The 12,619-nt window shown below is 32.5% G+C and overlaps 2 protein-coding genes across 2 annotated transcripts; both read right to left on the bottom strand.

Moving 5' to 3' along the window:
• Positions 1–879: 879 nt before the first annotated feature.
• Positions 880–3,938, bottom strand: LOC111019186 (mitotic phosphoprotein N' end (MPPN) family protein). Its single transcript, XM_022295520.2, has 4 exons — positions 3,707–3,938; positions 2,539–3,130; positions 1,865–1,976; positions 880–1,401 (listed from the first exon to the last, which is right to left on the bottom strand). The coding sequence occupies exons 2-4, from the start codon at positions 3,105–3,107 to the stop codon at positions 1,096–1,098; spliced, it is 987 nt and encodes a 328-aa protein (XP_022151212.2). The 5' UTR covers positions 3,108–3,130; positions 3,707–3,938; the 3' UTR covers positions 880–1,095.
• A 1,077-nt stretch (positions 3,939–5,015) lies between these two features.
• On the bottom strand, positions 5,016–6,423 carry LOC111019960 (uncharacterized). Its single transcript, XM_022296488.2, has 3 exons — positions 6,264–6,423; positions 6,080–6,142; positions 5,016–5,367 (listed from the first exon to the last, which is right to left on the bottom strand). The coding sequence occupies exons 1-3, from the start codon at positions 6,339–6,341 to the stop codon at positions 5,200–5,202; spliced, it is 309 nt and encodes a 102-aa protein (XP_022152180.2). The 5' UTR covers positions 6,342–6,423; the 3' UTR covers positions 5,016–5,199.
• Positions 6,424–12,619: the final 6,196 nt, after the last annotated feature.

The following is a 12,619-nucleotide window of genomic DNA, read 5'->3' as shown; positions in this document are numbered from 1 at the left end:
AGGACAGTACAACCGAAACTGACAAATTCAATTCTTTTTACTTTATAAACCGTTGTTTTCCTTTTCCAAGGATAAAAAGCTAACTCTTAACACCTGGAGATTTTTGTTATTTTAGATAAATGGTCTGTTTTCTGCATAAATCCTCTCTTAATTTAACTAAAAGATAGACAATTTACATTAAATTTAGGATAAGTTTCAACCGAACCCATATTAAGTTTTTTATTTAAATACTATTTTGGTGACTTCCTTCCGAACATATACTTTTATTCCCAATTCAGCTAAATTTTTTTAAATGTAGTCATTAATTTATATTAAATAATTTTCATTATGTATAAAATATCTATTAAAATTTTGTAAATAAAAAACCAAATTGTCACTTTTAAAAGGACAAGAACAAAAACAAAGATTTCGAAAATATAACAATTAAAATGAACCAACGTTTAAAATATAAAAGACTAAAGTAAAAAAGTAAAAAAACTAAAATGATCCAATAATATTTAAACCTAAGTTTTTTCTACTTCCAAAAATCACATCATAGTGGAAAATACTAATAATAATAAAACCCCAACATATCTGTTGATGGGTAATTTGCATATTTCTAACTATAAATGCATGCTTATAGATTCCCTCAACATGATTTTAAAAAGTAAAAAATAAAAAGTTCCCGAAAACAAATAATGAAAAAAAAAGATGGGAATTCCAACCTATTTGTAATTCTCATGTAGACTAGTTGGGTTGAGTGTGATCCACAAGAAGCAGCTTCTCAAAATTGGGGAGGGCATTATACTACCTGCTTCTGCTTCTGCTTCTGCGTCTGATTCCGATTCCCATCTCTTTTTTTTTTTTTTTTTGTTCCTAAGAAACAAGGGCCTAAAGAAGTTCCAGCATCATAAGCATCAATCTTCATTTCCTTCTGTCTCATTTTTTTAACAGTAAGAATCAGGATAAACAATCACAAGTTGATCAAGATGGAGGACTGTGAACAGTGTACTCAGTTTTCAACAATCTAACACGTTGTGCCGAATCAATGTGTAAGCTCTCATATGTTTACGAATTTCTTACCACACAAAAATTGATAAGCCGAGAGGAGCTAACCTAGACTCCAAACATCAAATCCATGACCTTAGACACCAACGATTTCGATGGCGAAGCAATGGTACCTCCCGACTGCCGTGCATTACTGTTACCATTTTGGAGATTGTAGGTACGCACAGGCCCTCTCGTTGCAAGGAGTTCTGTGGTTCTAGAAGGCACCGGAGGGATAACCATGAATCCTGGATTATTTATCTTTTCGTCGAGTGCCTGCCGGTGCATCGGGTCCACTGGTTTCACACCAACAATTAGCACCCCGTTAATTTGAACGCCATTTTTGTTGAGAGCTTTGTGGGCATCAGATCGGTTCTGCACCAGCCACCAGCAACAAATGAAACAACATATTAAAAACTCAAGGAGTTTTTCTAATAGGTTGAATATAGATCAATTCGAACCTAGCATCTTTCTGTTTATATATGGATACTGTATCAATTACATATACATAATATAATATATATTTTCCCATTGATCCAACGTTATGTATTGATTTGATAAGGTTACTAATCAAATAAAACACTCAGCAAGTGTCAATTAAATCACAAAACCTAACAACATATAAATCAATCATAATTTTAAAACTCTTTAATCTTTACTTGCGAAGGTGAATATATTTTGCAATTATTTCAAAATACATGATTATCATGTTACCAAAATTTTACTAACTAGCAACCAAGTCATTCCAATCTTAAACACGACAACATTGACGGGAAGAGTGAGAAAAAGAACATCAAACAAAGTCAAATAAAGCAGGTAAACAGTGGTGGTTCGGTACCTGATAAAGAATGTGCATCCAATTAGCATCTCTTGGACCAGGAACGTGTTTCAAGATCTCACCGCATTTTTCGAATTCCCTCAAAACTAGATTTGTATCAGCAGGGGAGAATCTGAAGAAAGAAGGCACAACATTATGCAAATAACACCTGGAATCAATAATCACATTGATTTGTATTGTATCAAATACTAAATACTAACAACTGAAATTGCGCATATCAGAATCGATAACTTCAATAGCTTACTGCAGCACTAACATAGAGGTAGATCTAAAGCAGAGGGAACAAACCTACCATGTCAAAACAATTGAAATATATAAGAAGACTCACCCATTTGAACAACAAAGTAGCCAAGATAGAAAGATGAGCTTACAACAGTTCCAAATTGAAGATGTTCAATGTTATAGCGATTACTTGCAGCAGTGTTCAATCCACGGGTATGCTATCATATGTGATGGAAGTAGTGTGTGCATGTGCACGCATGCATGTGTGAGAGAGAAAGAGATGCACCCGAGAGAAAAGGCTAGGCAATACTGAATATACCATAAAGTAGCCAAGGTAGAAAGATGAGCTCAAAATGGTTAGCTGTTTCATGTCTAGACTAAAATAATCCGTAATCATCAAAAATGCATAACAACTCAAAGACGATAAATGCATCATTCGAAAGAGGACTTACCCATAGACAGTAACCCATTCTTCCTCGTTGAGTTTTCCAGCAGGGAAGCAATTTCTCTGCACTTCTGGTCTGGCAACTTCCCTTGGGGTTGGAAGAATGATTAAAGCACCAGGCTGAACCACACCTTCGACTGGGGAACTTTTTCCTTTATCTTCTTGCTCACTGCCACCACCTTTTGATGTTGACCACCAACTAAATCCAGCTGATCCCTGCCGGCTTTGTTGTCCACTAGTTGGTGTATACGAAGTGCTGGCATTTGACTTGTTTTTCATCGGTGAAGAGAAGTCGTGACTTTGGATTGGGGTCCTTGGGTCTGATTTAATTTCTGGGGAAAGAGGATAATCAGGAATGCCAGACTCAGGAGAGAAATCTGAGCGGTCTTCCAAGGTAAAAACTGGTGGAGGAGGAAGATCTGAGTTTCCAAAATTCTCCCGCCATAAAGCAGATACAGCAGCCGCCTGGCCTGGAGTTGAAAATTTCCCTTTTCGCGAGGTAACAGGAGATGCTAAATCTTGGTAGAACATTGACTGCCTCCCCGAGTTGGGAGTTCTATGCAAAGTGGTGTTCATGACTTAGAAGATAAATATGTCGACTGCATAAACATACAATTAGTTATGTCTTTAGTTTATTAGAGTTGAAAAAAATGAACGTTTAAGTTCAAAGCAAGCCAACCAATATCAGTACAGACCAGACCAGACCAGACCAGACCAGACCAGACCATCAAATGGAAGTAAAATCTCAACAATCACAGATGAGTCACCTTAATTAAAGAACCTACAAGAGGCTGGGGGAATCTAGGTTCCACAAGAACAAAACCCACAAATTCGAATTCCGAGGAAACAATCTAGATACTAAAAACTGAACAAAAAATGATACATAAGCGAATATGTAACAAATCTAGCCTCGTGAAAGCTCGTAAGAATAAACTATACAGTTCAACTAGCACGCAAGAACAAGAAAAACTCAAATTACCCACTGAGAAAACGTGGGAAATATCAAATTCAACGAAGCTCAAACAAGTGGAACTTCAAATATACAAAACAGCCTCCACTTTCACCGCATAGATTCCATAAAAAACCAAACAAATACAAGAGTATATTTCCAGTTTCCGAAGTTCAGCAAACTAGGAAATGGAATGATATAATGGAGGAGGGATTAGGATATTCACCTTCAGAAACTGCCGGAGCTCTGCTTCGAACTGGATCGATTGGATTGGATGAATCGAGATGCAAGAGGGCCTCGGGAATTTGATTTTCCGTTCGGAGTTTTCCCTCCCGAAAGTATTTTGGAATAGAGACGCCCAAACGGGACGAAAAGACCTAAAAATTATGGAATTTGAAACCCTAAAACTCCAACTTCGCCAGTAGCGAGGGAATACGGTTTGGCGGTGCGATTGGTGATCTTATTTGGACACCTAAGGAAATTACTTTAATAAATATTAAAATTTAAAACCATATTTTCACGAGCTTTTTAAATGGCGCTTTTAAATTTTTATTTTAAATATAATTCAATTCAACTAGTTTATTTAGTTAGAAATAAATTATAGGATAGAGATTGAATCATCTATTAAAAAAATAATTAATATTTTATTTTATTATGTTCGAGTTAGCTAATTAACTAAAGTATAAATAATGAAAGTCAAAATATCTAAAATCTTGCTTTTTTTTTTAACTCAACAAATATATTTGTACAAATTTTATTTTTAAATATAAATTTGTTTGTTGTAACGAAATTTTCAAAATTTTCGTTAAAAATGTAAATTACCGGATAAGGAGATAAGGAGGTTATCGATAAACAAGTTTGACTATTGATTAAAAGTTCAATACATGGGTCAAATATTGAATTTAGATTTACTTTTTTATATCACAATTTATTATTTATTTAGTGTCTCTATTTATTTAACCACTAATTTAAAAAAGCAGTGTCAAATTGATTTAATATCTTCCCGTTATTCATGTTAAAAGAAGATAACAAAAATGTGGACTTCAATTTTTTCTCCAATAGTATTGGGAGCTTGTACCAAAAAAATAAAAAATAAAAAATAAAAAATTCTACCATTATACTTAATTTAATTCAATGCGATGATTTTAACGTCAAAATTTAAAACTTCAATTTTATCAAATTCGAAATGTACTTAAACTAGCCAAAATGAGCATACAGCGGTAATTGACATATATCTTCAATTAGTAGGTTAGACTTAAACTGGTTCTAGTGTATTCTAGAAAAAAAAAAAAATTGGTTTCGAGCAACTTTATTTCTACTCCATTCTATATTAATGTATTTACAACTAGTCAATTAAGAATTCTTAAATATATTAGTACTATCGGTGCATCTTTAATGCATTAGTCGACTCTACTAAGAGGTCACAATTATCTCGATCAAACATACAAAAGACACATTTTTGCTACTCCACCTCTAACTTGTACTTTCTCTACTGTTTTATAATTCACTAAATGATTTCATCAGCATCTTCTAAATTTTGGAGCAAGGTCATATTGTTGTATATATAATCAGTGGCAGTTTAATCAGCCAATAATTATTCATTACAATTTATAAATGACAGCCCAAATCCTTCCAAAATAAAATCATGCTACTTGAATTTAATTTAACAGTCTTCTTAACCATGATAGAAGCACTTGTGATCAAGAGAAAGATGCAGCTTCAGAATGGAGCTGAGAGTGGTTCTTTGAGTAGCTGCATTTGATTTGGGGATTCAGTAGGGAGGCAAGAGCATTGGCATCTTTCTCTTCCCTCCACGTAATCTTGCAGCGGTCGAGACGGCTCTCCGCTTTCAATCGTCTGATTCACCGTTTTGAATCGTTCTACCACCTAGTCTCACGTCAATAAACACGAAAAACATCACGATAATAATTATATGTGCGTAAGAAAAACAATACCCGTATTCATACGTCTTTTAAGTAGAGTTTAAAAGTCGATTTAGGACATACTTGGAGTAACTTTTGAACAAAAGATTTTAACGAGAGTTCTCCAATAGCGAGTGACTCGAAAGTGTTTAATAGTAAAGATGTTTGGTTCCACACTTTGTGATTTTCATATAGGATCAAAATTATGTTTGAATGATTAAGTGTGCGTTTGGAGCGACGGTAGAATGAGTGATTTTGAGAAAAGAGATTTAACTATAATTGATTTTTTAAAATTATCATCCAAGTAATGCCTTAAAAGTCAATTTGAAATGATTTTAAAATTTACTAAAATCAATTTTTTTTAGAGAGAAGTGATTTTAAAATTACCTTTGTCATTGTCAAAATGAACAAGGGAAGTGATTTTGACATTACGAAAATCACTTTTGTCATTTTATAATATTGCTGTCTTACTGTCAAACATTAGAAATGATTTTGACGTGGTTAAAATTACTCACGAACATCCCATAAGAATCCCAAAATAATTATTACCGGTCTATTACTCGACCCAAAATCACTTCTACACCATTCGGGAACATCATTATTTTAAAATGGAAAAAAAAAAAGAGTAGTTTCCTCGTTACCAAAATCAGTCGCAAAAGATGTTTATAAAGACATACATCAATTAATACAGCAGAAGCTTCCTCTGGTTCCAGCTTCTGAACAACATCAGCAGCCACTTCCTGCACAAGCAAAAACAAGAGCAATCAAAACCAAACCAGAGTAATCTCCATTAAAAAAAAAAAAGCTTCAAAATAGAAGAAGCCAAGAAATGGGTGGGTTTTGATTGGGTATTTGGCTCACCCTGGCCCGGTAAAGTTGGCCATGGTTCAGGGTTTTGGGCTCCAATTCAATGGAGCAGCAGATTTTAGCCTTAGCCATAACCAAAAGATGAGAAGCCAGAAACTCTGCAGCAGCAGCAGCAGCAGCCCATTAATATTATTGCTACCCAAATCAACGACTTTATAAGCCAATGTGTGATTCAGTGCCAATTCTGAACCAAATTTATAGCCAAATGGGACCAGAAAGATGGTCTTTTTGGCAGAATCACGAGCTTTTTGACTCTCAGACCTTCAAAAATATTTGAGGCTGTGAACAAAAGTTTGTTCTTGTCCCCCTTTTCAGTCCTTTCTCGTGGCATGCAAATGCAAAACTCTCATTTATGTGGTTTTGAAAATGCTTCCTTTCAGATTAAAACATACCATTTTTCAAAATTTTGAGATTAGGTGTAACATTTGAAATTTAGAGATTCAAACTCGTTCAACAAAAATACTTTAACTAATTTGCCTATGCTTACATCGGAGTATTTGATATACTAATACTTTGTTTTTAAATTATCAAGACTAAATTTAGTGACCAAATAAAAATTAAACTCAACTCTTAGGAATGGATGGATGGAGTATTTATCAGCAGCACAATAATACTTAATACGACATTACATTGGTCTTGGTAACTTTATTTCATACCATTATTTAAGAAAAAAAAAGGATTATTTTTAATTACTTTTTTATTAGTGTTATATTTATTAAATTCTTATTAAACACATAGTTTGGACCAAGTTTTTCAGGGTGATGGAAGTGGAGTGGATAGGCCCAAGCCCACAAAAGAGAGCCCAATATGAATGGTGTGTCCAATTCAAATCCAACTTCTTTTTCAGTGTGATGAGTGTGGATAAAGAATTGAGTGGAGGGTAAGAAATTGGAGGATTAATAATTAATTAATCAATGTGGCAAAGGTAACCATGAAAAGATTCAATATGATTAAAGAAATAAATATAGCTTAAATAGAGCCTACAAATAGGCATTAGCTAAACCATGTGCCCTCCTTAAGTATTTTTAAGTGGATTATGGACTCCTCCAAAATCACATGCCCCAGCTAAAATATATCTTATTTTAGTAGCTTAGGCAAAAAATAATAATAAATAAATAATTCGAAGATTTTTTTAGTTCAAGATTCGAACATGGCAGATGACATCTTGACCAGTTGAACTATGTTCATTTCAAACAAGTTCAAAAATATTTGTGATCTATAAATTTTAGTTCCAGTAACATTTTTCTTATCGTAACTTTTCAAAAGACGACGTTGTCAACATTAATATATCTCTATGTTTAAGTGAGTAGAAATTAATACATTCGAATCTTCGTCTCTTTTTTATAATAAAAATATCATGGACATTAAAATAAAGGTCCTTGAACACATCTCTCAAATTTATTAGTTCTAGTTGAATGATACCTTCAAATCATTTTATTTTTCTTTTCTTGCTTCCTCGTGTGCATTGAGGTATCAATCTAAATATAAATCCCTACCTTGCTTCAATTGTTAAATGTTAATATTGACTTTAAAAAAAAAAAAAAAAAAAAAGATTAGTGTATAGGCTCCTTTTCTTGTTTCGTAAGAATTACAACCTATTAGATTACATTTTCTTTTCATTATGCATCAATTATTTATCTAACCATTGTACCATAAAATTTATCTATTTATCCATCTAATCATTCTATTGAAACAAAATATAAGGAATTAAAATGTGTAATAACCGTTCACTTTGTTCTCAAATCTGTTGGGCCTGTGAGGGGAATGCAAACAAAGTATCTGGCTAAGTAAGGGAATGATCCGTGGTTCTATTGGTATTAGATTTTTTTGGGTGAAATCAAAAGAAAAGTCGTGAGAGTTATGTGTAAAGCGGATACTATCGTATCATTATGGAGATACTCGGAGTACTTGGAGTACCGTTGTCCTCAACAAGTTCGCACTGCCTTTACTTAAGTCAGCTTAACATGAGTTTAACTAATTCAAAAGAGACGAAAAAGACATAGATGTAAACACGAAGACTGATAATTATGAAAATCAGTTAAACGAAGAACTCACGGTATCAAAATATCGCAGTCATGAAAATTAATTTTTAAAACCTTACAATTGATATCAAAGTAGGAGAAGGAGGTATCACAATTGGAAAAGTTAAAAAATGGATGGGAATTGTGAGGTCTTAGTTGTTATGGAACACATATTGTGAAAAGGACATACTGATGTTGTTGTTTAATAAAAAATGGGAGGGGGAGGGGGTAGGTGTAGCACATGTGAAAAGGGCATGAAAAAATAAAGTGGAACATCAGTTAGTTGAAGGTTGCAATAATTATTCTAAAATGGGGTTTAATTAATTAATTTTACCAACGTTACAGCCTCGTTTGATAATGATATTTTCATCTTTTATTTTTTATTTCTCGTTTCTTCTTCGTTTTTAATTAAGAAAAAAAATAATTGTGTATGACAATTGTTTCTTGTTTCTGGTTCTCTCACTTAAAAAAATAATAATAATGATAATTAGAAACTTGTTTGATAAATGTTTCTGGTTTCTTATTCTCTAAAATTTAAATAAAAAAAGTAAAGGTTTTATAAGAAAATTAAAATTTTAAATAAATTTTCGAAATTTTTTATGTTAGATTTATTTGTTGATATTTATTATAGATTTTGTAAGTAAAAAATGATGAAATAATACTTTTTATTTATGTTTTGAAAAAAACTAGAAACAGAACGAGAAACATGAAATTTTATATAGTTGATTCCTACACAATTTTAGAAAGAAAAAAAATTGCTTCTCTATAATTTTATTTTTTTATGCTCCGAAAGGTCTCCTACTGATAAAAATATTGTTTTTTATCTTATATCTTATATATTAGAGATATTTTTGACCCAACGTGACTAACTTGTATCTTTAATAATACTCTTCATTAAAAGATATTTTTTTTTATTATTCGAAAGAAAGTTGATGAGCATTAAACAACCTACCAAAATGATTTGATATTGACCCAAGATGAAAAGAAAATTAGAATTTAGAATTTCCATAATGGAAGTTGATATGAATGAGGAAATTTATTGGTAACCACTATATTTTGTACTCCCTCTATTCTATCCACTTTGAATAGCCAATAGCATATGTGAAATGATGAATATGTTCTTTAATTCCTCAACCTTCTTTATTTCTCTAACCTTATCAAAGGAAAAATGATTGAATATAGTGATAATATTCTGAGTATCTCCACAATGGTATGATATTGTCCGCTTTGCGCATAGTCCTCACGACTTTATTTTTGGTTTCATCCAAAAAACCTCATACCTTATATTATACACTCATAATCATCTTCTTCGCTTACTAGTGTGGGACTTTGTTTGTATTCACCTTACAAAACCCAACAAATACTGTGGTCATCCCTCATTAGAGAAGGTGTCTGCAGTTTTCTTTTCCTAACATAAAAGTCAAGAATAACGAGAGACGTATAGTTGTTTCCACTGGATGTCACTGTTTGAATTCACGACTTTTTGGTGAAATAGTTGTCTTAACTCATTTAGCTATGCTCAAATAGTTGGTAATTTTCTTTTTTTGGTAAATTTTTTCTTTCATACTTTTATAAAACTATATGTCACATTATTTCCATCTCCTCTAATAATAATTATTATTATTATTTTAAGAGTATAGTAAACTTGTAATGATGAGAGAGAGAGATGGGGACAACAACTAGCCCATCTTCATCAAACAAAATAACATGCAAAGATCCAATTAAGCACCCAATTCCATGGCCACAATTTCAATACAATTTCCTCAACTTGCAAGTATTTTTCCAACTACTCTTATCATTATTCTTTGAGTTGAATTTAACTAGTCTTCAAACTTTCAAATTTTAATATCGCGGTGATAATTTAGTGCTTGTAATTTAAAAATTAAAACAATTTAACCCATAAAATTTAGTCTTCTAGTTAAAATATAATTTAGTTTATAGCGACTTAATCCTCCCAATCTAAAAATAAAATTGATCTACCTACGCAAGAAACCTGTTGCAACTTGATAGAACTTTCCACATTAAAAACTAAACTGTTACAAATTTTTAGTTGTAATGACTAAATTGTAACAAATTTTAAACTACGTGCACTAAATAAAATTCATGGTCTAAACCATCAAATATAAATATAAATATGTATATTAACTAAAATTTTTGAATTATTTTTATGTTGAGATCTAAAACTATTTGAACGTCATTTTAGGATACAAAATATATAAAATATATGATTCATTAAAAAAAATGGGAGAACAAATAATTGAAAAATAATTGGTTGAATAAGAAGGAACTTGAATCCAACAGTAGAAGCCAGCTCTTCTATGCCCTCCGTGCATTGATGAAGAATTTGACATTTTTGAATGCACCCCACACTTTCTAATATTTATAGTCATAACCTAGGAAAAGGAATATTATAAATTTGACCCCACTTCATTTATAATATATATCATAATGGACCTTAGAAGTATGGTCGGTCAGGTGGCAATTGGATGGACAGTTGCATAATTCATTCCTTCAATTTATTTTCTTACCTAATTCTCTTCCGTTTAATTATTTAAATTGTTGTGATTCTCAAATCAAAAATAAAAAGGAAAAAGCTCCCCATGTATTTCATAATACTAGTTATTGAATTTTGTTTTATAATTATTAAAAATTTAAAAGCTATTAACTAAGAGGATAAACTTTAGATAATTTAAAAACCATCGTGATTGAAAGCATCAATTTCTTAGGTCAGACTCAGACAAATAAGCAAATCAAAATGTCGAAATTAGTGGTGGGTATCAATAAACAAAATTTACCAAAGGTATGTCCATATAACTCCTTGGAGGGAAGAGACAATGTGGCATGAGTAATGCATCGCCTTAGAACGGATTGTTACAAGTTAGAATGACCTTTAGAAAATAAATATTTTATCAATCGATTAATTATGATCAAAAGTAAATGGGTTTTGCATTATTACTCAAAGTGTCCCAATTCATTAACACTACTACAAATTTGGTATTTGTTGATGCATGACGTATTTGTCATTGGTGCTCGTAGGAAAAAAAATGTTAAAAAGAGTACAATTTTAACCTTAAAGTAAATTATTAAAAAATACCTATATTGACGGTTATAAAATTTCAACACCAACGTATGTCTATATTAAATTTGACACAATAAATCGTCAAGCTTTAAAGTTTTGTTAATGTCAAATTTATAATTCTATATGTGGATGATTAGTTGTCTTTCACAACTTTGAGTATCTATAAAATTTAAAAAGAGTGAGTTAATTGTAAACTTAGACTTATTGAAATGGTGAGGAAGAGGAGGAAGCATTGGAATAAGGAGAAGAAGAAAAAAAGGTTGCAATGAATATTACCAAATAAGTAAATTGAATTGTGGAAACTTTGGAAACACGTTGGGCGTCCATGTGGACGGTACGTAGAGGATACGATGTAATAAAAGTGGTACGAAATCCGAATCGGATATGATGATATATTAATTATATGGGACTCTGAAACCCATGTTGGTGCCTTGGAATTGTCCCAAAACCCATGTGCATGTGGGATTTGAAGTGCCACCAAATATTATTCATTTTAGAATTGGTTGAAAAAAAGGGGAAATTTTGATGGGGAATCATAAAATCTTTTATTGTTTATATTGACGGACATGATCTGCAAAATAGATTGAAACTAGGACCGATGTAGCTTTTGTCACAGGGGCTCCGATATTTAAGTTGGTATCAGAAGTCGAGTGCGGAGAATAAGATGTTCCAGCGTACCTTTTGGGGTTTGGTTATCTCTTACTTATAGTCGTCTAATCTCAATCCCCTCCATATTTGTCGTAGTCGAATCTTCAATCTCCAGGTCCGTTGCTTCGTTGTCGGTTTTAGGTCGAATTGAGAATCTAGGCGAGTTAATAGGGGTGTAACTGCGAAACGGTTGGATGGACCATTATAGTTCTCGGCCGGGGGCCGGCTCAGGTCGTCAGGTGCCAACCCCCTTTCCTGGCTCGTGCTTTCTTCTCAGGTTCCCTTCGGCCTCACATCGCTTGGTCTCTTCTCTTTTTATCTTCCCATAACAATTAGGTCCCTTTTGTCTTCAACGTGGGATCCTTAACCGCTTAACCCAACAAACCAAAAGGGAAAAAAAAAAGTTGTGAATTTGAGGAAAAGCTGATGAGTTCTTCATGTGCAATTAGGCCATATATCTAGCTAGATGCAAATATTGTTTTTTTTCTTAATAAATAATTTTGGTGGCCTATTATTTTTGGTTTGGCTTAAACTGCAAAGTTGTTTTTGTTTGGTTTCTTCTTCTCCATGATTTTGATTTGATATTTTTCTTTTGCTAACTG

Source organism: Momordica charantia (assembly GCF_013281855.1).
Source record: "Momordica charantia cultivar OHB3-1 chromosome 9 unlocalized genomic scaffold, Mcharantia_2.0 BLBB01000009.1, whole genome shotgun sequence".
Classification (NCBI taxonomy): Eukaryota; Viridiplantae; Streptophyta; class Magnoliopsida; order Cucurbitales; family Cucurbitaceae; genus Momordica; species Momordica charantia.
This window is presented reverse-complemented; position numbering and strand designations above follow the sequence as displayed.

Excerpts from the sequence above, each read along its gene's own strand:
- LOC111019186 (XM_022295520.2), bottom strand. The coding sequence starts at position 3,107 with ATGAACACCACTTTGCATAGAACTCCCAACTCGGGGAGGCAGTCAATG. Across the intron at positions 1,977-2,538 it reads GAATGGGTTACTGTCTATGG|ATTCTCCCCTGCTGATACAA; the intron begins GTAAGTCCTCTT and ends TTCTTTCTTCAG. Across the intron at positions 1,402-1,864 it reads GGATGCACATTCTTTATCAG|AACCGATCTGATGCCCACAA; the intron begins GTACCGAACCAC and ends TGGCTGGTGCAG.
- LOC111019960 (XM_022296488.2), bottom strand. The coding sequence starts at position 6,341 with ATGGCTAAGGCTAAAATCTGCTGCTCCATTGAATTGGAGCCCAAAACC. Across the intron at positions 6,143-6,263 it reads GCCAACTTTACCGGGCCAGG|GAAGTGGCTGCTGATGTTGT; the intron begins GTGAGCCAAATA and ends TTGCTTGTGCAG. Across the intron at positions 5,368-6,079 it reads CTTCTGCTGTATTAATTGAT|GTGGTAGAACGATTCAAAAC; the intron begins GTATGTCTTTAT and ends ACGTGAGACTAG.